The 27,144-nt window shown below is 40.6% G+C and overlaps 2 protein-coding genes across 2 annotated transcripts in view; one reads left to right on the forward strand and one right to left on the reverse strand.

Moving 5' to 3' along the window:
* Window positions 1-9,506, forward strand: part of LOC308092157 (transcription factor SOX-6-like) — a 152,377-nt gene extending 142,871 nt beyond the window's left edge. The window contains exons 14-15 of the mRNA XM_080438010.1: window positions 2,213-2,429; window positions 5,608-9,506. Coding sequence (XP_080294136.1) covers window positions 2,213-2,429; window positions 5,608-6,016 — 626 coding nt within the window. The 3' untranslated portion in view covers window positions 6,017-9,506. The remainder of the gene's footprint in view (window positions 1-2,212; window positions 2,430-5,607) is intronic.
* A 7,148-nt stretch (window positions 9,507-16,654) lies between these two features.
* The window catches only part of LOC308092158 (ethanolamine kinase 2), a gene marked incomplete at both ends in the record, with an annotated part of 30,649 nt that continues 20,159 nt past the window's right edge, over window positions 16,655-27,144 (reverse strand). Inside the window, one exon of the mRNA XM_080438011.1 lies at window positions 16,655-16,736. Coding sequence (XP_080294137.1) covers window positions 16,655-16,736 — 82 coding nt within the window. The remainder of the gene's footprint in view (window positions 16,737-27,144) is intronic.

Genomic DNA, 27,144 nt, shown 5'->3' on the forward strand with positions numbered 1-27,144 from the left:
AACAAGCCCGCTGACAAAATCTACTCACTTTGTATGTTTTCTCTTGGCTTTTGACCCACACGTGCGCACGCACGCACACACACACACACACACGGGCGCGTGCACGCGGTGTGACATTTACCTTAATTCACCGCATAAGTATTAACGCTGAGTGGAACAAATCCAACACACACCTCCAACAGACTAACCTTTACCATCAGCCTCCATCAAAGTCACGCATGGCTGAATATACTATACAACTATTCAGTCTTGTTCTTCAGGGCACTGAGTTCTTTTCCCTCAACTTTTCCAACAACCTGGACATGATGAGAGGGTCAGTGTGTGTGTGTGTGTGTGTGTGTGTGTGTGTGTGTGTGTGTGTGTGTGTGTGTGTGTGTGTGTGTGTGTGTGTGTGTGTGTGTGTGTGTGTGTGTGTGTGTGTGTGTGTGAGAGACTTAGCGCAGAAACACTCCTCACACACAGAGCCCCGCTGTGTTTAGCCTGACTAGTGTGATGGATGCATCTAGTTAGAGAACAGGCCATGTTGATACTAGGTTAGCCAGACACAGATAGCCATTCACTACGCGCTGAGCGTAAAGGTTGTTCGCCAAGTGTAGAAGGTTCTTAAGACCTCCAGTGTCTGTGTGACTGGGCTACCGACGAGCCCAGGGTCTGGTGAATGTAAGAAGACAGTACGATATTATGTACAAATCGTTTTTAGGGGTCCACGTTTCTAAGTCAAAGCATTTGAAAGTGCTTGGACAAAGCCGCGCTTTGTCTTTGCAGGAGCACCTGGCTTCCTTTGCGAAACATTTCAAAACAAGCAATGTTTAACAGAAAATAAAAATGAAATATGCAACTTTTTAATTGAACACTTTTTCTTCCAGGCTAACTCTTTTTGTCAGGCTAACTAAATTAAGGGCTAAAGAGATATGTCAAGTTCAAATAGTCCCGAGACTTATGTTTAGATATCTCTACCATAGCTCTTAGGTTGTCATACAAAAATATTTGGCTGAAATAATGTGTTTATGGTCAAATAGTAGAGGTCGGAGTTCACTTTCACATCAATGAGACAGAATGTTCCGGATATTTATCAGAATGTGGCGCTATCAGGAAAACCCCAGAACCTGAAGAGTGTGTCTGTCTGTCTGTCTGTCTGTCTGTCTGTCTGTCTGTCTGTCTGTCTGTGTGTGTGTGTGTGTGTGTGTGCTTGCGCGTGCGTGTGTGACTGTTTTTGTGTGACTGTGTGCCTATATGTATCTACTGTATGTGTATGCAATATGTCATGTATATGGACACACATAGAAACAGGTGCGTGTCCATCTACATGTGTTTGTGGGTGTCCATTTCCATGCAAGTGCATGTGCTTGCATGCATACAATATGTACACTGTACGCTTGTCCTTGTATGCATCTATCTAGTGTATGTGTGTCCATGCACACACACATAACACAGCTCTTTCTGACACAATAACACAGCTGGACCTTTTTTTTTAAAACTGTCTCTGTTTCCTGACCCGAAGAGTAGAGTTGTATCTTGCGATAAACGTGGATAAACAGATGGGGGCGAGGCGGTGTGCGTACCATCAGTTGTCAATGAGCATGCTCCAGATGTGCTGCGTTCCTGTGGTAATGGCCCTGTCCACTTGTTCCTGAAGTCACTCTTAAAGGGAGGGAAAATAATGAGTACACAATGTATCATTCTCTGAGAGCCAACAGCACAGCAGGATGGAGTACCTAAGGACTCTTGAGTTTAAACAGAACTCCCTCCCGTGTCTCTTCTCATGACAACCTCTTACCGGAGGAAGTGCGACCAGCAAGCTGAGATTATTATTATTATTAATTTATTTTTGATAGATTTAACAGCACACGTTTTGAAACATCAAAAGTAGTGGATAAAATGCTTTCAATCAGATATTCTTGTTCTGTGGGCTACATACATTTTTGTCAGGTTTAAAAATAATGTATGTATGTTTCTAATGCATTGCAGCAATAGTGACTACATTATGTACAATGAATAAAGGTCAAATATAATATAATATGTAAACAAAATATGAACTAAACCACAGCTCAATTCAACTAAACTGAACTCCAAACAAACCCAAAAGAAGTAAGAGTTCTCCATTCTCCTCTCCATGCTCTTGCTGCAAAGCCGTGACCAACTAGGAGAGACTAAACTAAAAACCAAACTGAACCGAGTTGAAAAATAAAATGCCCCGTCTTTTCGCCACCAGGTTCTCGTTGGAAATCCATGACCAACCAGGAGAAGCAGCCCTTCTACGAGGAGCAGGCGAAGCTCAGTAAGATCCACCTGGAGAAGTACCCCAATTACAAGTACAAGCCACGGCCCAAGAGGACGTGCATCATCGACGGCAAGAAGCTGCGCATCGGCGAGTACAAGCAGATGATGCGCTCACGGCGGCAGGAGATGAGACAGTTCTTCAGTGTGGGGTGAGTAACGGCACCGAGTGCCACGCTACAAGCTTGTAGATCTGCTATTTTCTTTTTGAAAAATCTTGAAAATTTGGGCAATCTTTAGTATGACAATCTATTTGGGCAAATATATATTTTTAACCAAAATCTTTGCTTCTGGTGGTCCTAAATGTCTTCTAAATCCTAACAGTAAAAAAAAAAAAAGACAACACGTCACAATGCGACGGGTTGTGAGCTTGTAGATCAGCTATTTTCGCGGAATGTTTTACCCAGAAGAGGAACACTAGCCTATAGGGGCTTGGGTGTTATTTTTTTTTTACTGCATGCATTTCACATGAGATGATACGGACAGCCAAGAGCAGTGCAGGATGTGTAACAGTGCATGTCAAAATGAGGCCTTCTTCCTTAAATTGAACTGTGTTAGCACTGCACAATACATGTTGTAATTGGGAATGTATTTGTTATTTGAGATACACACAGTGTAACTCAAGAGATACACTTACTCCTGCGGGACATTCCTGTGTCTTATCTATACAGTCTTAAAACTGATTTATGCTTCGGTAAATAAGTGATGCCCCGTGTCGCTCGACAAAAAGTACATGTTTTCAACTGAAAAACGTTTTGTGACTCGTCAACACTTCTCTGCAATTTCTTCTTTTGAAAATTATTATTATGTTACGTTTCAGTTAGACACTTCAGCGCAGGATTAACCATTTACCATTTATTGCAATGATATTGCATTCAGTTTGGCGGTGTGACTCTGCTCCTGTGATACTACATATTACCTGCACAAGCATGACACAGAATCTGAGATCACAAACCCCCCAGAAGCAGAGCATGAGATATAGAGTTATGCATCTACATAGAACCCTTCAAGGCATAAATTAATATACAGATTAACATACAATCCACAGCATACAAGCCACAGAAGCAAACATTTAAATATTGAGCCCTTTAAAGACACGTGTATCTTAAAGCCCTTCAAGATACACAGATATAACATTATACCATCGACAGAATCATACATTTACTTAAATGAGGAGGAAGCTGGAGGGAGTTTGAAAACAAAACACAGTAGGAACAGCTGTGAGTGACCAAGCTGAACATGAGGTGTGAACAGTGAACTGCTTATAAAGACCACCTAAGTGAACCATTAGATTGAGGGCGTATGTATAAGCTTGTTAGCAAATGAGAATGAAGGAGCTGAGTTGAACGCTAACAGTGTACACCTCCTGCCTTCCGTGCCGATACCTGAATCATCACCACCAGTTGGATTTGTCGAGCACAACATGTCAAAGTATAAATCAGCCTTACTGTCAGTCTCTCAGACACGGCCTCCTCCCACAGCTTGACAGCTGTCTATTTCATCTACATTTTGTAGCTCTCAGCTTTCTTACTCTCTGACTAGTGAAGACAGAACTGACTGCCCGCTTTACTTATTAAAATAACCGCTCTCCATCATCTTGCTAGTCATGGCACAGTTGAATTGTCAATGGAAAAAACGGTTCTTACAACTTAAAACTATTCTATACTATTCTAAAATTCACTGCCTGCACTGTGTGTTAAAAAAGTAAATAAATAAAAATAAATCTCAGAACACAGTATGTTTTCAGTGTCTCTTCACTATACAAAATAAATGAATGGCCATTACACTAATTTGTATTGGTTTAACTAAATAAAATTGGTCTCTTCAACACAGGGCTTCTTCTCTGTATTTTTTATTTTTTTAATCCCCAAAGCAGAACAGCCGTGTCAGGGGGAAAAACAGTGGCATTGTCCCTAATGGGAACCAGGCGTCGACGTGTTTAATGCCATCACAGTGGCCTGTGTTTGAGATTGACTTACCAGGGGCCACCGCTTTGAATAGGAGCGACTTTTAATAGCTTGTCATTTATTAAATTAGGACAATGCTGGGCACTCGTGGCTTCCAGGGAGAAAATTGGACACAGACATACTTATAGTGGAATATGAAACGTAAGCAGATGTTTGGGAGGGAGGGGGGGAGGGAAGGAGCTCTGTCTTTCTTTCTCTTCCTCCCAATAAGAAAAAAGAAGAAGGAGAGAGAGAGAGAGAGAGAGAGAGAGAGAGAGAGAGAGAGAGAGAGAGAGAGAGAGAGAGAGAGAGAGAGAGAGAGAGAGAGAGAGAGAATTGGGGGGAGGACGCTAGGGCAAGACAGAGAAAGAAGAGGAGACAAAAGGAGAAAGGGAGAGAGAAAGTCTGAGTGACAAAGAGAAAGAGAGAAAGAAAGAAATGCTGAGGCTGACGTCACAACCTCCACATCATATTTACAGCATTGTGGTCAGGCAAAATAATAAAAAATAAATAAATAAAATAATTCTCAGGCCTGGGCTTTCAATCACAACTCAAATCAAGTCACAGCGGTAGAAGTCAGTCGTGGTATACACAGCCAATCCCTGCCACATTCCTTATAACGAAACCAGTCATGTTTTAAAGCCTTTTTTTATTATTTGAAAATGACTCCATCGGAGCTCGCCACAGTAATTGTTTGAGGAGACAGAGCGGAGCGGCATGAGGCTCACGTAAAAACAGTTAGGTGGAGAAATAGCGACAGCAATTTCCCAGGTTTATGCACTCCATTTAAGCAGCCGGAGGGGCTTGCTTGAGTGATGTGCGTTTACCGTCATTCCATCCATATCTTAAAGAGGTGATTTAGGCTGAGACTCTGAGGACTGCTGCTGTGAGGCTGGCAGAGAGGGCTCTGTGTCGGGGCATGCCCGGCTGTAATGCAGTAGCAGAGAGACACATCGCTTGCTGCTAAACTTAACTGATAATGGAGAGGAATTAATGTGCTTTTAAGGAGGCTGTACTGTAGCATTAACAGATCTGTTTTATAGACCTCCGCTCCTACGTCTCTGTCATTTTTCGTAATCTGTTTTATGAAAAATAGGTTCTACATGATGTTTGACATGACAAGAACATTGATTACATTGTGTGGTCACTGACATTTTCCCTTGGTGCTTTGCATTTGCACAGCTGCAGTATGCATGTGTTTAGGAATTTAAGCTAATTGTAAATCTCTCTCTCTGCCTCCTTCTGTCTCACTTCCCCTCTATCTTTCACCTTTTTTTCTCTTTCACTCCCTCCCTTTTTCTCTCTCTATCCCCAATGTTTCTCTTTCCCCCTTGCATCATCCCTCTTTAAATCTTTAAACCACAATCCAACCTGCGCCCACCAGGCCCCAGCCGCCCATTTCGCTCAGCAACAACGCAGGAGGAGGAGGTGGTCTCAGTCTCGGCGTAGTCGGGGGCGGGGTCTACCCGGGGGCCATCGCCATGGCAACGGCGGCCACCACGCCGTCGCCGCGCCTGACCTCGCCCGACTGCTCCAGCGCCTCGGTCAGCCCCGAGCCGGCCGTGCCCGTCATCCAGAGCACGTACGGGATCAAGATGGAGCCCAGCACGGTGGGGATCGGAGGCGGTGGTAGTGGAGGCGGAGGCGGAGGGGGTGGAGTCGGCCTGGATCTGGCCAGACACCCCGCCAATGGGGGGGACGACGAGATGGACATGTACGAGGACTTTGAGGACGAGCCTAAGTCGGACTATAGCAGTGACCATGAGACGCGGGAGGCCGTTAGCGCCAACTGAGCTGAGCTCGGCATATAGTTTGGACAACTTAGAAGAGCGAGAAAAAAAAGTTGTTGTTGTTTTCCTCAGAGACACTTTTTATTATTGAGACTATTATTAAGTTTATTCACATAAGACTCTACGGAGCGCTTCACTTCGAGACTTTGGCGTTCGGGGCCTTTGTCATTCGCTGGCCGATCCATTGTAGGTCGGGTGGGATTGTATGGATTTACAACTGAGCATGCCCAGAGAGCGTTTTAACACTTTATCCCGATTCGCTTATAAGGGAGCGCTGACGTTCGTTTTTATGAAACCAAGGAACACAGCCTAGCCTGCGATTATTGACTGACAATGAACATAGAAGTGACTCTACACCTTGACAATCGTAACAGGAGCGAGTAAGAGTTACAGAACATAGAGAAGCAAGAAAGCGAGAGGGAGGATGAGAAAAAAAACTAAGCGAGCGATGAACACGTGTGGTTTGTGAAAGAGCATGCACAGAATTTTTTGAAAGCATCTGGATTTGGTCTTCAACAGCTATTTGGTCTTAAAAATGTTTCTTTAAAGGTGTGATTTACGTTTTTATTGTTAATGTTTCTTTTTTTTGTGGGGTTTTTCATTTTTTCCCTGCTCAATAGACTGTTTTTATTTTATTTTTCTGACGCCTGTACAAACTCTGGATTGTCGGAACTTGAAATTTGAGGAAGAAAAGTTTTAATATAAATCATAGCTCTTGTAGTCTTTGTAGGTCTTTCTTTTGTTTCGTACGAGAACTGTGCATCTACAACTTTTTCTTGTTTGTTTTCTGACAAACTGCTTACATAACATTACTGTTTAAATGATGTTTTTTTTTTTAAAGAAAAATATCCCTGCTCAGGTATGATGTGCCAGCTTGTGAATGTGTTTTCTTTTTTAAATGAAACAAAGGGAGGCCAAACTCCCTTTTATCCCATATTATTATTATTATTATTATTATTATTATTATTATTATTATTATTTTCATCATCATCATCAAATTACCCACAGGTTGTACAGTTTTGACATTATGATGTGCCATACCGCCACATTCACTCACATTCATTTGGGATGTTGTAGTCTTAATTTCCAACGCTGCAAAAAAGTCTTATACAATCACTTTCTTTTTTTCTATCCGAGATGATTTCTCCTTCTTCTTTTCGGTATCTGCTGGCTCCCCTCCCAGCCCCAAACACAGGTACAGGTGTAGCTGTTGTAGAAGTTCCCCAGCGTGTTACCACATGCTCGCTCACTGCTGCTACGAGAGGAATTGTTTGGAAAGGACATTGCATTGTGCTATTATTTTCAGCCACACAGGAAGTTGCAATGGATTCGCTGGTGGAGAGGCACTGCTGAGAAACCGTGTTACGACATTACAGTACTATAATCTGGTCTTTTGCGTATAGCCTTCGAGAAATAAGTAGCACCGATGCAAGAGAGATGAATTTTCTACAATGGCTACTAGCACAAAGCTCAGGGAGTTTATCTCTGGCACCCCCACTCCAACCATGAGGGGCAATTACCAGATCAATGTCAGGCAATTTGACCGGTCACATTATTGCTTTTAGATCCCTCTGTCTGAGTGAGTACTGTCAGAGTTACATCACCCATACTTCCTTGAGGCCAAATATTCTGAAATCTTTCAGTGTATTTAGCTTTGTACTGTAACCGAACCGCCAACATTTTGATTTGAGTGGCTGCCCCCCATATATGAACAAACCACCCCTCTCAAATCAGGCTGTTTACCCAGAGTCTACAGTTGATAGAGATGTATTCTTTTTGATCAGTTTCTGTTCAGACACTATACGAATTGACAAGTCTTAAAAGGTGTGTTTAAATTGATCAGAGTTTTGGTTCCATAGTAAAGGGGTTTAGGAGTGACCTCACGACAGGGTTATTTTTAGTTTGGGGACCCTTCACTGTACAGAAAAGTATCTTCTATTATAAACTCATTCAATACCCACTCTGCAACACTGCAAAAATGTATGTGTCTCCAAGTGTTCAATACACTAACATTAATGTCCTAAATAGGCCTGGTCTTTGGGGAGAGGTATCTCTTTTTCTACAGTGTGTGTATATTTTTAAAGTAAATTATTATTAAGAGTAGAATGAGGACGACAAAACATAACATACTCTTTGATGGAGACCACCGCAGTCAGAGCACAGTGCTATATTCTCCAGGGTCTTAAGTGAGACTTTTCCTATTTCACCAGTAGCCAGCACTTCACTACATATGGGCTCTTTTTTTTCCTTTTTTTTTTTTACTTCTGTTTCACTCAAAATGTCATTATTATTTTGCCAAGAAACACTTTATGTGTGTGTGTGTGTGTGTGTGTGTGTGTGTGTGTGTGTGTGTGTGTGTGTGTGTGTGTGTGTGTGTGTGTGTGTGTGTGTGTGTGTGTGCGTGTGTGCGTATGTGCGTGTGTGCGTGTGTGTGTGTGTGCGTGCATGCGTGTGCGTGCGTGTGCGTGTGCGTGTGTGTGTGTGTGTGTGTGTTCGTTCACCATCCTCTCTCCAATTTGAAAATGTGTTTCCATTTTGGATATCCTTGTCCCTACAACATAGATGGGTTTCAGGGCTCTCGGTTTAAACTGGTACATATGAAGAGTTCTGTTCCAAAATGGAATTATATCAATTCTCAAGGGGGAATATAAAATCATTATATTATTCCTGAATATCTCTATTCCTGAATATCTCTAAAATGTCAAAAATTCAGCATAGTGACGTGTTGCTTAGGACAATATAATGTTACAAATGCAAATATGAAAGTATTGTTTAATAAATAAAATAGGACTGACAATAATTAATAGTGCAAAGTACAAAGTGGTGGCTATCCTATTTTGGAATTAAACTCTTTGCGTTGTTTAATTTTGTACGTCTCTGTATGACCATCACAAATCAGATTTTTAAAACTTTCTTTTGGTTCTATGCTGGGGGTTGGTTAGTTTGTTTCGGCTTTAATCACAGGAGAAAGACCAGCTTACTGCTCGCCTTCTCCTTCTGCACACACTTTTCTGTTCAATGTCACACACTTCCGAAAGCACTGGATATAAACGCTGTTTACTCTTTTTTAAGTATTGACTAATGTGAAGTTGTCGTTTGGTTTACAACATGACAAAATCACGCGTTTTTGGACTCTTGAAGAAGACTCACACCAGGCTCAAATAAAATTCCCATTATTCATTTTTTTAAACACACATTTCATTAATTTAAGCAGAAATTGTATTTTGTTTCTCTAGCTATAGTGCTGCCTCAAGAAGGGGTCATATCACCTTTTGATCTCTCGAAAGGTCAAACTTCACGCTCTTTTCAGCCGTAACGGAAGCAAAACGGATTGTTTTGTCATACACATACTATTTTGTGATGAGTATTGTATTTGAGACTCAGTTGTGCGTTTTAACATTTCATGTATTTATTAGCCAGTGTTTGGCTCTAAAAGTGTCAGTGCAACTTGGTGAGAGAGACAATCAGAAAAAATAAAAAAAATAAAGACTGAGATTTTCCTTACAAAGTGGTTCTTTCATTTATGCTCTATGGTGGTGTGTTTTGTCAAAGTCTGTTTAAACTTTTTACTAATTTGTTTAACTAAGCCTAATTTAAGTATACCACAATGCCCTCATTGGCCAGTGTGTAGGCCTATGTAAACGCATACAGGGGGGGGGGGGGGGGGGGTCATTTTAGCCCACTCACACAGCCACAGTAACTGAGGATGGATCATAAAAGACCCAAAATAGGATTATTTGCAGGTTTATTCAACTCTGCTAAAAAATACAACTGTTTCCACTTCAGTCCACTGATGATGATAACACAGGGATCTTCTGTTTTCATTTGTATTTAGTGAGAGCTAGGCCCCTATTATAAAGAGAATGTGAAATAGATTAACCCTGTATAATTGTAATGAAGTAGATGATTGGGTGTGTATATTAAACATTTTTTTAACACATTGTTGGCAAGTCAGGGGACTTGGCAAGGCTAATCAGGCGCGAATCAGTGAAAGAAAATGCATTTTCAGTGACCTTTCAGGATAAGATAAGGCAAGCCTGAAGAGCTCGTTTGTCGCATCTGTAGTGTAGCATGCTATTTTTATTATCGTTTTTACATTGGACACATAAAAAAAAAGATTTTACATTGGACAACATAGTGTGGAATAGATTTTTTTAATGGTTTATACATTGGCTTCCGGTGGGGCGGCGGAAGTCTCGCGAAAGCTAGACTTCCGGTGGAGTGCATTCAAGAAAATCACATTGCATAGTGTTCTCTCACTATGAACATCAGATCTCAGCAAAAAAAAACGGGGGAAAAAAAGCTATTAAAATACGCGATTTAGAGCAAGTCCCATAGGTGCAGGTTTTTAGCTGCGGCGGACCCGGGATGGAGTTATGAATGTTTTCTTCTGTACCACTCGTCCTAGGATATCATAACATCATAAAAAAAGGTAATTCTCGAAATTCTCCTTTAACTGCAAGTTACAGTGACTGTACAGGTGTTGTATGCTGGAACACAATAAGATCTGTCACACAACAGCGTGTCTGCTGTAAAAAGGTCTATTACCTACAGCAGACAATTTAAGAACCAATTACTGAGTTGTACGACACAATACAGCAAAGTAGCATACAGTACAAAGTAATACAACATGTAGAGTCACAGGTATTGCTGTGTAATTATTGTTTTTTCATCCCTGTGAAATACTCTGTCTTTCCAGATATCTAATAGTTTCCAACAAAAGCTTTTCTGTTTCCAAAGTCAAGTTGTTCCACTTAATATTTTGGTATAGCCCATTACGGTAAATGTGGCCTATTGTTCCATTGTGTGCGTGCACTTCTATACATGCACATGCATTTCTATGCATGAATGTGCATGACTTTGTCCCTGTGCGTGTGCATGTGTGTGTGGATATGCATGCATGCATGAATGCTTGCAGGCATCTGTGCACATATACCCATACTGCAAGTGTGTGTGTGTGTGTGTGTGTGTGTGTGTGTGTGTGTGTGTGTGTGTGTGTGTGTGTGTGTGTGTGTGTGTGTGTGTGCGTGCTGTGGTGTAGCGCGCGGCGCCTGTACGAGCTGCAGCCAGCCCCAGCCTTAACACAGAGGGAGACAGAGAAGTCAGCCATATCCAGCCACATCATAAATCTGATTGTAATTCCCAAATTGACTGTAGCGTCACCCCGCCAGGGGCGCCGGGAGGATTGTCACACACTGCTTTGTGTGTGTCTTTATGTGTGTAGGGATGTGCGTCTCTGTGGATGTGTGTGTTTGTGACTTTGTATAATGTATTTGCATGTGTGCATGTGTGCGTGTGTGCGTGTGTGCGTGTGTGTGTGTGCACTAGCATGCGTTTGTAGCTCTTGGGAGGCATGTTTGAAATCATATTTGTGCTGCTGCCATCTTAATCTCGTTAAATAAGGCCTCATGATTTACACTTCCTTTTCCTCTCTCATTTTCCGTAGGATGTACGTTTAGCTGTTTGCAAATTGGCATATCGTCCATGTTTGAATCTGTATGTGTGTCTGTGTGTTTCAACACCCCAGCATGTGTGCAAGTGTCTGTGTTGGCGCCCTTTGTGTTTGAGTGTGCGTTTGTATGCATCCATGCTTGCCTGCGTGGTGTGTGTGTGTTTACTGGTCTGTTCCCCACTGCAGAAACTGATTAGCAAGCTCCACTGTGCGCTGTCAGTTGCAGTGCTAGCATAATGCTGTGGGATACAGGTTTGGTTGCTTGCAGATACAGAAATTAGCATTCATGTAGCAATACAGCAGTGCGAAGTAGTCTTCTAAGCTGGTTATGAGCTTAATGGGGTCTATGAGAGTCTTGAAGAAGATTACAACCCCATAGTGGCAGCTAGTTCTGCTGCTTGCTTGCTAAACCACTGCAGCACTTGCGTATGAATTAACTGAGACTAGGTCGATGCCCGTTGGGTACAACGCCTGTTGGGAATGCATGACCCTCCAATTATGAAACATCCGTTGTACCCATAGAACCGAGTACCTGTTGTACATTGTCAGAGTTCAGTCAGATAACTCACAAATAGATCGAGAACATTATGAATCATCATGAAATGTAAATACATCTCTTGCTCTGATACATTACTCCCTGCCCAGCACATTAGAAGACACCAGGACCCTAAGGTTTTCCTACCTTAAGGTATGTTCACACTTTGCACCTTTTAAACCAGCAGGTGTAGATGTGAAATGAATAAAGATTGAGGAACAATCAAATTGATCGCCTAAACATTTATCAATCTTTTATCTTTTTATAGACACACTGTCAGACAGACAACGGATGTCTGTGTTTCTCCTGTCTGCCTAATTTAACCCATTTGACCTGAGGCCGATTCTGAAAACGTCTCCTAAATCCCAACTGTATTATATATCAGTGGTGCTCAAACTTTTTCATGTCAAGGACCCCCAAAATGATATGTATTTGGCCGCCAACACCCATCTCAAAATATTTTGTTCCAGGGACCCCCAGAAGCAAAGATTTGAGTTACAAATGTTCGCTTTAAAAGAATATTTATTCAAAGATTTGCTGACATTATCATTTTTTTTCAAAAATAGCAGATCTACAAGCTCATAGCGCGGCACTCGGTGCCGCACTATGAGCTTGTATATCTGCTATTTTTGAATAGCCAAAGTGTAAAATAATGCTTATTTTAGCTCAAATCAAAAAGTGACACAGACGCGTTCCAGGTCTTAATGGGTTAAGACACAATTAGCACATTGGTGTCTTCTAATGTGCTCCTGTCTGCCTAATTTATTTCTACCACTCTTGACTGACAGGTAGTCAAGAGTGGTAGCCTCCCCAACATTGGGGCATATAGAGAGAGATCAAGCTTGGACAGCAGCACTGTTTCCATTTGTGTGTACAGTTGTGATTGGATAGCTGATAAAAAGCGGTCCACGTCATAAGAACCTTTCCTGAACTGTCCGATAGCCCGGTAAAATTCTCTGGAATATGTGGCCCGGTGTTGCAGTACCTGAGAGCTTGATATTGCAAATGTGCAGTGGTGTGGAGAAAATGTAGTCCTTAAAGCTGCACTACGTAACTTTCCTCTTCTACCCCGGATTTCAACCCGGGTCTCCTGCGCAAGTGCTGAAATCTTTACCACTGAGCTAATAGAGCCTGCCTGCCTGCTCAGGGGTTACATTTAATATTGACCATAGATAAAAAATTGTGTCACACTTCTGTGTACTATCTGAATAAAGGCAGAAAAGACACCGTTCTGACCAGTGACAGCCGCTATGCAGACTCCTTTTGGCAGTTTCTCATAGAGTTCAATGTAATAGGACAGTAAAAAGACAGTGGGCGGCCCCCCTGAGTTAGTGTCGAAGTGTCCTTGAGCAAGTCACTGAACCCCTAATTGTGTATGAATGTTTGTGTGAATGGGTGAATGTAATGCACAATCTATGTAAAGCGCTTTGGATAAAAGCGCTATATAAATGCGCCGCCATTTACCATTTATCTTTTTTTATTTAAAAGGCACTTGGTGTGAATATGACTGCTTTCTTCAGGAAAGTCTCAATTACACACCTTACTGACAATTGTCTCTTGTCTGATAAACATGCTGTAGAGAACAAAGAGGTAAAGGGAGAGTCAGCAGAAAGTTGTCACTATATTCTTTCTTCAAGCCAGAGAGAGATTGGTGTAACTCTGATTACATGTATTCAGAGTTCACCTTTACATTATTATGCTTACAGTAATGGCTTAATAACACACTCCGCTCTTGGTGTGTGTGTGTGTGTGTGTGTGTGTGTGTGTGTGTGTGTGTGTGTGTGGGGGGGGGGGACTTTTGTTATGAAAGACTCAACTTGAGACAGAGTCCCCTCCAGGGCAAATTTACTTTCAAATTTCAAAGGAAAGACAAACATGTTTAACTGTCTAGAACCAAAATCATGTTCTTTTAACCATCAAGAGAATTATAAATTGTTATTACAAAGAGTAGGCCCTTCAAACATGTTCGAGGGGATCTCTCTCTCTCTCCATCGGGCATCAAAGCCACAGAGTGTCTGATTATGGGGACTACGTTATTCATTAAAACACAGTGTGGTCATGGTTGCACGCTACCGGGATCTATGATGTACAATCACTTCTTGCACTTTTGATACAAGAGGTGACTGACAACAGTCTAGTGAGATAAAACACAAGATGAATGATCATAAAAGACAGAGATGAAAAGCTAGACACATTGAGGTGAAATTACTATTATAGTATTCATGTGCATTATGATAAAAGAATAACCTATCTTTAAATTAAAATTGGCTTAAGGGAGGGCCTTCACTGTGACTCAGCCAAAACCATAAAAGGAGTTCCCAATGCAGCTGTATATTGTATATTTCTTTGACCGGGGTCCCTCACGGGTCTATATAGGTCCCTTCCTTTTTTCCCGCTACACCAAACCTTAGCCCAAAAATAGCCAATCTACAGGCTCTCAATTGCTGTAGGGCTTAAGCCATAAGTGGTTAAATGGTAAAGCATGTCTAGTTGTGATTGTCAGTGGGTGACTGATACAAATTAATCCCATTTTTTTTTTAAAGTGAGCTTCCATCACTGTGATGACCACACCGCCCACTTCACACTGGGTGTGATTTTTTACAGTATGCTTGGTGAATGCTGAGCGAGTTGTGCGCCATCACAAACTGGAATTATTTTTTAAAAACAAATAAATAAATTCCTTTCAGCTCCTTTTCTGTTTTGAACATAAATTATTCTTTGTGTGAAGCTAGTTGAGTATATAAGATACCGTATAAAAGAGAAAGATAGTAATTAGAATTCCAAGGGTCAGCCTTGGGAAGACTTCAACAATAACTAAAAAGCTAAATGCAAAGCTGAATAAAAGAAAATCACACACGCACATAGATTCACACGCATACACATATACACAGAAATTCCTTGCTTCAGTTGTGCCTGTCTTTCAATGTCTTTGAAACATTGGATAAAGGTCTATACTTCCTTTTTAATGCAATTAGAAATGAAAGAAGAAACTTCTACAGCACTTTTCTGAGGAGAACAAAATGGTCAATGGACAAAAGGCCATTTTTTTCCTTTTTCAATCAAAGTCCTTGGTTCTCTGTAAGTGCATCAGCTCGCTAATTAAATATTATGTTTAACGAACAATGCCCCTTTGCAAAGCTTTTGGGATTGCTTGACTCAGAGAAATCAGCACAGCCTTGATAATCAGGAATAGAGCACTGGTAGCTTTGAGGAAGGTAAAGAACACCATTGTCGCCATTTCCCTCCTCTTTTGACCTGACATGATCATTGGGAAGCGTTCCTGCAATGACAGACCCTTTTTGCCTCAGAGAGGACATACTAATGCAATTATACAGAGTGCAAGAGGTCTCAATGTCACCTACCCTGCATTGTATCTGCGTCCATTTCACATAATATCTCTAATCTGTTGACTAACTATACAAGTATACTGATAGACAATGTGTGTCTTTAGGCCAATATTCCCTGCTCCATTTCTTTCCCTATACAAGCAGCTACTGTATACATCAGACAAAGGTAGATAGACCATGGTAGGTTTTTATTATGCATACATACACATAACCACACTGGTAAGTAGTACTTTCAGCTAATGCATTATAATAAGCTCGCAGTTCTTTTTAACCTAATGCAGGCACCGGTATTAAGAGCAAATTAATTAAGATACTGTACAATAATTAGCACCTGGGTGTTATTTTCTGACTGGTTAAATTGATGACAACAGTATTTCTCAGAAGCGGGCAGCTGCTAAACCCAACGGATTGAGTGCTGCTGAACTCAATGTAAAGAGCATACTGCATAGCACTTGAGGAAAGTGCTCCATTACCTGTGTACTGTAGCTCATTGGACAGGGCATGGCACTAACACCATCTGGGTTAAGGGTTCCATTCCCTGTGGAGCAGGGTAAAGCATATTAAAATGGTGGCCAAGGTTGGGGGGTTCAATTCCCAGTAGGACTCTACCCTGCACACCAACAATGTATGAACTCATACTGTGAGGCGCTATACAAGTTCCAATAAATGACATGTTTAATATACACACCCAATCATCTACTTCATTACAATTATACAGGGTTAATCTATTTCACATTCTCTCTACTTGAACAACAATAGGGACCTAGCCCTCACTAAGTACAAATAAAACAGAAAATCCCTGTGTTATCATCATCTTGAAATAATACACTAGTTGTAAGTGGACCGAAGTGGAAACAGTTGTATTTTTTTTCCAGCAGAGTTGAATAAGCCTGCAAATAACCCTCTTATGGGGCTTTTATGATCCATCCTCAGTTACTGTGGCTGTGCGACTGGGCTAAAATGTGGGAGCAATTAATGCGCTTCTGGCACGAGCAGCTATCTCAATTTGCCAAATAGGCTTATCGGCACGCGGTGCGTGGTTAAAACAAATATTTGAAAAATCACTGCGATAGCAAAACAGATTAACGAAGCCTATAGCCTGAAATAACAGACAGAGCAACACACAATAAAGAGAAAAAAAAAGAAAGGTTCAAGAATCTTATTCAATGCCTACTTCTCTGTAGTGGTTTTAACTTAATGCCGGACAATTAGAGCAAGAGAGTACGCTACGCGTTCTGTATCATTGAGCTCTTGTCTGGGCTTGTAAAGTGGCACAGATTTTTAACTACTTGTGTTTTGCCCCACATCTACACTCTGTTTCTTAACTCAGTCAATCCAAAATATTTCTCCTTCTTCTCAAAATAGTGGTTGAGTCTCGCCTTTGCATACCTGAAAGGAGAGAAAAAAAGTGGGTTGAGAATGTAGGCATTTGCTTACAACACAGTAATAATTAAGTTTAATCTAAAATAAATTCAATAGGATAATAATGCTGCCTGAATACACATATTGGAGAATTTGTTTTTTTTCATGTGTGTGAGAGAGGCCAGAGTGACCTTGTTATCGTCAAAAGCTAAACAAGAACTATGGCATGAGACTCCACTGCACAATCCTACAGAGCTGCCCCTAAGTCTGTACTTCACAGACACCAGGATACTGACCAGGATGCTGATACCAGAATACTGACATCAGGATACTGACACCAGGATACTGACACCAGGATGCTGATACCAGGATACTGATACCAGGATACTGACATCAGGACACTGATACCAGGATACTGACACCAGGATACTGACACCAGGATACTGACCAGGATGCTGATACCAGGATACTGATACCAGGATACTGACCAGGATGCTGATACCAGGATACTGATACCAGGATACTGACCAGGATACTGATACCAGGATACTGACCAGGATACTGATACCAGGATACTGATACCAGGATACTGACATCAGGACACTGATACCAGGATACTGACATCAGGATACTGACACCAGGATACTGACCAGGATGCTGATACCAGGATACTGATACCAGGATACTGACATCAGGACACTGATACCAGGACAAGGACACTGATACCAGGACAAGGACACTGATACCAGGACACTGATACCAGGACACTGATACCAGGATACTGACACCAGGATACTGACACCAGGATACTGACACCAGGATACTGACCAGGATACTGATACCAGGATACTGACATCAGGATACTGATACCAGGATACTGACATCAGGATACTGACATCAGGATACTGACCAGGATACTGATACCAGGATACTGACATCAGGATACTGATACCAGGATACTGACACCAGGATACTGACACCAGGATACTGACCAGGATACTGATACCAGGATACTGACATCAGGATACTGATACCAGGATACTGACACCAGGATACTGACACCAGGATGCTGATACCAGGATACTGACCAGGATACTGATACCAGGATACTGACATCAGGATATTGATACCAGGATACTGACCATGATACTGACAGCAGGATACTGACACCAGGATCAGGATACTGACAGCAGGACCATGATAACTGACCAGGATACTGACACCAGGATCAGGATACTGACAGCAGGACCATGATAACTGACCAGGATACTGACACCAGGACCATGATACTGACACCAGGATACTGACACATAGCATCACACATAATCATTGGGAGGCCTCATAGGCAAATAGGCAAAACGTTGAAGGACATGGGCTATCTTACGTACTCTAAATTGTATCACACATGTGTATGTCCCATTTTAGATTATATTTCGGGGGTTTGGGGGTACAAAAGGTTTCAGTTAAATGAACGTGTCCAGAATCGGGCAATTCGATTCTTTTTGGGACTACATAAGTATGCGTCAATCGCAGCATTTAATGGAGATATGGGGTGGGACTCCTGTGAAATTAGATGGAAGGCCAGCATGGTGAGTCTCTGGAACAGGTTGCTGTGTCTGCCATCCAATAGGGTGGCTAGTCAATTTTTTTTACTGGGATCTGTCTGGAGAAGGGGAATGGGCCTCTGAGATCTTTGATGTATTGAGGGAATGTGGTCTGGAAGAACATTATTTCCAAAGAACAACTGTGAATGTGGAGGAGTTTAAAAACAGAATCCGTGCAAAATGCATACAAACCTGGTTAGAAGACATTTGGCAAAAGCCAAAATTAAGAACATAGTCTTTTAAAAAAAGATTATAAATGTGAAAATTATGTTTTGTATAATTTGGCAAAAAGTCGGAGGTCACTTTGTGCGCAGATAAGATGTGGCATTCTGCCATTACATATTGAAACGGGAAGATATAGAGGCATAGCTGAGGAGGATAGAATATGTGAATATTGTGATTTGAATGAGGTGGAGAATGAAATCCATTTTATTTTGTTTTGTCTCCTGTATGATGACCTGAGAGATATACTGTTTAAAAAAGTCCACACCCCTGATCTAAACCTGATAGATTATGAGAATGGTGCCTTCATTGAATTTCTTTTTTTTCCATGTTTTTGCATTTTCAGAGTTTCTTTATAAAGCGTGGGATAGAAGGAGAAGGGTGACCTATAATGGATAATTTTTTTTTGTAAATGTGTGTGTATTCTATGTGCAGGTATATATGAGTTGCTGGTTGGGTGTACACTGGAATGTTTGTAATTTTGTTTTTTTTTGTTTTGGGATTGATGTGTCTGATAATCCCATGTGGGATGGGTCAAAGAAATTGTCCGGACACGGAAATAAAACATTCATTCATTCATTCATTCATTCATTCATTCATTCATAATCAATTATTAGGCTTGTCTGACCACTTATGGGTTTAATGCATAAGGACATTTCCACGAGGCTTCATTCACTAGTTGAGGCAAGGTGATATGAAGTCCGTCTCAAGACCCGCCCTGGTAATGATTTGTGGTGGGATTTGATCTGAGGGTGGGTACTGGGCAAGCCAATCAGAGGCGAAGTAGAAGTGACGTCTCACATTGTGTTTTTTATTTAATTTATTCCACAGTATGAACCTGTGTAAATGTTTAAAATGTGTCAATTTGAGAATAACTTGACATAATAACATATGTATTTAATGTATTTAAAATACAGAAAATACAAAATCTGAAAGTATCTTGATACAAATCACATCAATCTTTTTTGTATTCACTTTCAGTTCAATTTAATAGCCTCACCTCGTGTTCGCTACATTTCATTTGATCAGGTTGTGGGTGAGGATACAGCGCTCGCACATGCACACACACATACTCTGTAGTACGGAGTCGTGCCCCCCCCCCCCCCAAAAAAAACTAAAAAACTAAACTAAACAAAACAAAACAGATCTACAAACTGACATGCAAGTCTTTGTGACACGTTGTTAGCTTATAGATCTGCAAGGATTCCGATTATGTCATTTGCGGGCAAAGCAGGGTCTCAGTCTTAATGTCCCAATATATGTATTTTTTTTTTAATTAACTGGGCATGGACAAGACACATGGCAAACCTTTAACCGTTTTACAGCTTCATTACACACATTCACACCTGGGAGCTGCCCAGTGCAATAACAATTTAATACTGTTGGCCACTACTGCCCAGTACAACCTCAGTCTTATACTGTTGCATGGAGCAATCAACTGTCTTGCACAAGGGCATCTTGCCATTAATTGTTGAGGGAGTGCATAGAATTTATCATTCAAATGAGTTTGTCCAGGGATTGGAATCGACAACCGTGAAACTACAAGCATGTTTCGCAAGGCCACTTCCAACCAAATTTGAATAATAACCCATTATCTGTGTCAAGAGAGATGGAACAGATAGATTGTATTGAATAATTCCACAGCCTGTCCTACTAACGCAATCTCATGCTGTACCTATAGAACTCTTTAATTCAATTTACACACACACACACACACACACACACACACACACACACACACACACACACACACACACACACACACACACACACACACACACACACACACACACACACACACACACACACACACACACACACACACACACACACACACACACACGTTTAACTCTAATCCTAACTTAAACCCACATGTCTAACCTTAACCATTAACCTTAACCCTCTAAGACCCAGTGATCCCTTTTGGAAACAATTATATTTTATAAAGAAAGATGTTTAAATATTATTTTTTTCTGTTATTTTTTCACCTCTAAATCCTCATTGGGTCCTATTGTTTAGTCTTACAATGCCATTGGCCAGGATATTTGCATATAAATACCTCCCACAGAGCGGGGAATCATCACAACTTGAAAAATCTCTGTTGGAACAGCATCTCTTTTTTCTCTGGAAGATATTCCTCACAAAAACGTAAGTAATATGCCTGTAATATTTGTTTTGGTGAACATTACAATGTCTAGAACATGTACATATGTTATTATTGTGAAATATATGTCCCAAATTTAAATTAGAGCATTATTCATACTTGTTTCTTTTTGGAATCGTTGGGCCCTCTTGGTTGCAAAAAAATACAAGGACAGGCCTAATGTTCACCTGCTACCTGTTCAGCCTTATATATAGTTTTCACAATAGATTTAAACAGTTATATGTGTATTTCCCCCACTTTGCATTACTATATATATATATATATATATATATATATATATATGAGAGAGAGAGAAACAGTGAGAGAGAGTAGGCTATATGTGCATTTTTACTTTAATTTCTCATTTCCAATGATATTTGTAACCATTGTTTTAACAGTCAGAACCATACAAGCTGGTTCCTTTGTTCACAAAAACTGAATTGTTTGCTTTGAGCAGTAAGCCTCAGAAAATGTCCACCCAAACTTTCTCTCTCCCCCTAAACAATACATATTCAACCATAGTTTAACCAATATATTCCCTTGTTATTTCTCAGTATGTTTAATTTGCTTTCAATACTACAAGGACAGTGGGACCACTGTGGTACTTGTTGGGGGTTGTGGGGGTTGTTCATTATTATTCATTATTCATTCAAGGTGTGGTGGGTACTTAGGGGCAATGGAATGATGCCCACTTAGGGGCAATCATCATCACACAAGGTTTGCCAGACAGTATTGTATGACTTGTGAAATGTTGTTTCAGGCAGAACTACAAGATATACGCAGACAACTACTTCACATCTGCTCCACTGGTAGAGAGGCTCCTTGGTCGCGGCATTCACTACACTTTACTACATATATTGTACAGATTTTTATTTTGTTGTTTTAATAAAATTGATTTAAAAATATGGCTTATTGGTGTTATTATTCATAATGTATACTGTTCTGAGGCCAAATATTATTCATAATTGATCTGAGGCCAAATAATCAACCATATAAATGAATCCTTAAGTTGTTTTAGTGAAGTAATTACACATTTGCCATGTTATCCTTAAAAATGGCCTATAGGAAATTTTGCTACCTGATGGACCCAACGTTTCCATATGGAAACATTTGCATAAAAACTTACCAAAACACAAAAAATAAACAAACATTATATTTTCCTCTCCTAAGTACTCCTACAAGACCATCTGAAAGGTTAAAACATTTTTTTTGCAAGTAGAAATATATCCGGGTCTTACAGGGTTAAAGGAGTAGTTCACCCAAAACATTACTTATTTTCTATCAATTACACACCCCATGAAGCCTTGAATTCATGGATTTATTTTTGTTTTTGTGGCATTCCTAAGACAATAATTTGATGACCGTGTGTATTTCCGGTAGGAGACACAAATAATCTACTTTGTCTCTCCTACCGGATACATTAGCCGGCAGGAGACGGGAATCAAATTATTAGCTTAGGAATGCGACAAAAACAAAAAAGAATCCATGGATTCAAGGCTTCATAGGGTGTACAATTGATAGAAAATAAGTCATTTTTTGGGTGAACTCCTCCTTTAACCCTGATTCTATAAAGACAGCATGCACACACACAAGGAAGGCAAGAATGCCTCCTTACAATAGATTGGGTGGACACATCAAACAGAGTTTCTTTCAAGCATTCACTGGCTGGAGGGACAAGAGAACCAGAGAATCTTTTGAGCAGAGAGCTATTAGAGAAAAGAAAGGAAAAATAAAAGCCAGGGTCTCTCTGAAGGCCTGATGTGAAATATTCAACGCATGGAAGTGTGACATTGTGAGTGAGAATCAGAAAGTTCAGATCCAATAAGCAAATGCAGCTGGTAAGAATAGGTACAGTAGTGATTTCAATCCTGATCAAGGAAAATGCATGACTTTCCTTTCCTGAGCCAGACAACAGGACCATTCAGAGGTAGACGGCTAAAGCTGGGCTCACCCTACAGGAGTTTTAAGGTAGCTCTTTAAGGTAGTTTTAAGGAAAGCGTCTGTGGCCGAATATCTGTTGTCGAATTGGCGGTGTGCACGCTGTCAAGTCGGTCGTAAGTTGTAGGGAAGCGTCGAAAGCTGACCGAACTTGCTCGGTCGGCCTTCGACCGTCGGAGAGGAGGTATTGCAGAGCTCTCTGGTTGGCTGCTAAGGGGGATAGCGGACCCTTTCTAAAATGCAATAGAGTCGTGCTCGTAGTAAATGTATTTTGTCCGAATACAGCGCATATCCATGGTATAAATATTGCTACTGCTGCATGTGTTCTCAAAATGCAGGCACTAAAAGTGTGGGACGGTGCACACGCACACGTGTGTGGTTCATCGTATTCAAACACCTGCTGTCAGCTAACTAAGCGTATATACCGTATCTTTAACTTATCAATATCATTAGCACTTACTGCTGCTTTTCTTTAAGGTGAAAAAGGTCTGTAAAATCACTGAAGCAATCGTATTCTATAGGTTTCACTTGAATTTAGTTTTATCATTGCAAACCCGAGTGCTCATTCTCTTACTATTTCATGGGACAATGGATATACAGGGAGGATAGATTGGCTATTTTATCAATTAAAAAGGATGATTATAATGATGAAACGTTTAGCCAACTGTTTAGCCAACTGTTTTGCCAACGTTTAGCCAAAATGATGATTATAATGATCAACTGATTAGCCAACTTCGTGGATGCGCAAGACTCGTGCGGTGAGTATCATACAGTAGGCTACTTGAACAGAAATGACTAGGCTCCATTTAAAAAAAAAAAAAATCATTCTAGCTATTTATTATATTTTGATCCTTAATTAATTGAAGCAAAATTGATATGGCCATGTGTGCATTGCGCTGCCGCTTACTGTAGGCATGCAGTGTTTATTGTTTTGGATAACAATAGGTTTTACTTTACTGGAGTATTTCCAAATTGTAATACTTTTACTTTTACTCCACTACATCTCAGAGGCTAATATAGTACTTTTACTCCACTACAATTATTTGAAAACTTTAGTTAATAGTTACTTTGCAGATTATTATTACAAAACATACATTAACATTAACCACACATTAACCACTTCAGCCCTATACTTAGGCTGTTTGAAAATAGCAGATCTACAAGCTCACAACACGTTGTGAGCTTGCAGATCGGCTATTTTCAAAAGATTTTTTTGCATATCGAAAATGGGACATTCTGCATGATGAGTACTTTTACTTTTGGTACTTCAAGTATATTTTGATGCCAATACCTTTGTACTTTTACTCAAGTACATTTTTAATACCAGACTTTTACGTGTAACTGAGACTACATTGTGGTGTTGGTACTTTTACTTACAGTAAGTACAACATTTGAGTACTTCTTCCATCACTGATTGTATCATTATCTCCTCATCTTAAACATGCACACACACACCACAAGATTTTTTAATAAATGTGCATGATGACTATCATGTCTGGCTTAAAGAATGAACCACCACGTGTTTCCTCCATCTGAGCTGTCCAACACACAGAGCACTGGGGGACCCCGGGCTCTATACCTTAGGAAAAGTAAAAAAATCACTGCAACTTTATAAAGGTCCCTGTTCGCCGATTGGTCGTTATGTCACCATAGACTCTATAAAGTCTACTCTAGAACACACAGTAGCACTCAATGTGCTCTATTATAGTATACTGTATAGTACACTGAGTGCTGCTGTGTGTTCTTGCCAACACAGTTGATGAGACCATTTTGTAATTAAAGCCTCTGTGCTTTATTGACCACACATGTATTGCTGCATCAAGTCTATATAAGCTACATGAGTACGTGTAGCCCAGCCTTATTGTCTCCGCCAGGCCTAAGGCATAGCCGAGTAAATGTTTTGCACCCTGTCCGTCCCTCCGTGTGTGTGTGTGTGTGTGTGTGTGTGTGTGTGTGTACGTCTGTGAACAGCTAATCTCCATCCTGATTGGCTAAGATTGCTCCCTTATGAACAAAATGCCTCAAATCATGAACACAGCGTGCGATTTCCGTGAAATGTTGTTCAAATCAGCCTCAACAGGCCGATTCGTGTTTTCACCTGCACCGATCTGTGTAAAACTTTGTATGCGCACTCCCTAGAGGCCAAGGAGAAACCTTTGCCCTGCATTTTTCACATCTGCCTTTTATAGCGCCACCAGGATGCTGACTTATGTAAAACAATTTTTTAAATATTACTCCTTCAGATTTAATCCAAATTTCACGCAAATCGGTACACAAGATCTCTATAGTCATGTGATCAAGACAGTTTGATTTTTTATATTCCATCCTGATTGGATAAGATTGAGTTTGCAGGAGTGGCCCGTTTTGAACAAACTGCCGCAAATCATGAACGCAGCGTCTGATTGCGGTGAAACTTTGCACGCAATTTGCACTACGTTGAGGCAAACGTTGGCAAATTTCACACATTGCTGGCCCACAACAACCTACCTGACCTGGCGGAAACCTGTGCTCTGAAGAGATAAAAATATCTTGTTTCCAATACTGACAGAAAAGATCTCAAGATAGATTTTGTGCCTCGATAAATAATCGATATACTGCCGAAAACTTTTTTTTGTTTGTGATACGTTGTTTTTCCGACTCTGTATTTGTGTAATGATGATTTTGAACTGTTTGGTGCTATTTTAAGTGTTTATGAATTGAATAGGACTATCGTGATATATCGTTGGTGAAATTTCATGCAATATATCGTGATATCGCAATATATTGCAATATATCGAATATCGTGATATTATCGTTATCGAGGGCCTAATATCGCCACAGATATCGTATCGTGAGATACCCATATCGTCCCACCCCTAGCCTCGATCTCCAGGCTTTTATTGTTTAGTTTTGCTAAAAAATAAAAGCCTGGCCCAGCGCGTCGGTGTACTCGGTATGAGGAAGTGTTTCACTTCCCAACCGACCAGAGTGCAGTGGGCGTCGCTCGTAATGTTGTGTTAACGGGGCGGGGGTTGACGGACAGATCGGTGAACCAATGGGATCAGGCGCAATCTCTCGCCGGTTCTATACACCCGCCCCTCTATACACGAAATCAGGAGCGTTGGGGCAGTCTATCCCACCCCTAATGCTCACACTGTCTATGGCTGCCATTACATAAACCTCACATTTTGGCGTGGGTAAGTCAAATTCCCCTTTCTTTGTACTGTATTTAGTCTGTTATTGCCATTCCTACAATTACCACAATGCAATTCGCCCACTAGCACTGACCTGGCACGCCTACAGCATAAGAAACTATTGTGATCAATTGTCATCAAGTCAGCTGAATCTGAGAGTTGCCACAGGGCATGACTTCCATAGAAAACACAATGTTGTTTTGTATTTTGTATCAGTCATGTTGTAGAAAACTTCAGTAAATGGGATTTCTGACTATGCTTTTGCCCTTGGCCATTATGACAAACCTTTGAAAATAGAAAGTAGAAGAACACAGTAGTTTTCAAAAGCGTGAAAAATGGAAACGTAGAGATTGAAGTTCGTCCTTTAATAAGCCCTTTCATAAAACCCTCAATGCCAAATCAATTTTCACTCTCTTATACTGTAGCTTTGGCGAGGCCAAATAAAAAAGAACACACATCTTACTAGTTCCCTTTGTGCTTATCTCTCTCCACCTGTAACTTCAGGTTGTATTGTTTCAAGAACTAAGCTTCAACTTCTGCTGTTTATGCAGCTTTCTGTGTTTTCAGTTTTACCGTTGTTCGGAGCGGGCTCTTTCTGGAGATTCTCTCTACCGATCGATTTCACACCGCAGTTCCTTGGGTCCTTGGACCCACCAAATGATGTTAACTTTTACCAAAGCTAAAATACAAAACATTTTTGGAGAAATAAACTTGTTTACTGAAGCAGTGTTATGTTAGCATTGCTTTCATTTCTATACCAACATATTGTTGAACTGTTAAAGAATTGTGAAATGGAATTGGGAGTCTGCTTCCTATATTTCATGTAGGGGGGTCAGACAGTAGGGATGACACAAGAGAGAAGTCTCCGCCGATCACTGTCAGGGGTCTTAAGCACATATATTTGTATTAATAAATACAATTATTAATCAACAACAGGGGTTAAATAGGCTAAATAAAAAAATCCAGTGGAATTTGCTTCAATGTACAGAATTCAAATATTTTTCACATCAACATCGAAACATTATCCTAGTCTTCCATTAAAATCATCACATCACATCTGCCTCTTCACAATCATTAATATTTGATATTTGGGCCATGTGCAATCATGTTTGACTCATGACTATCGTCTGCTGAAAATACCAGCAGTGCTCTCCTCATACATAATCACATTCATCCTGGCTTTTATTAAACTGGACACCTAAAAGTAGCATGTGCAGTATTTATCATCAGCAGCAACGAAACCGAGACGTTTTTCTATTCAGTGAAAATACCGGGAAGTGAACTCCCTCAATTTGAAGCAGGTATTCCATTTCACAATGTGCTTTTGTGAACAACCCCCACACCTCCCCTTTTGG

Source organism: Gymnoscopelus braueri, assembly GCF_963280865.1.
Source record: "Gymnoscopelus braueri genome assembly, chromosome: 9".
Classification (NCBI taxonomy): Eukaryota; Metazoa; Chordata; class Actinopteri; order Myctophiformes; family Myctophidae; genus Gymnoscopelus; species Gymnoscopelus braueri.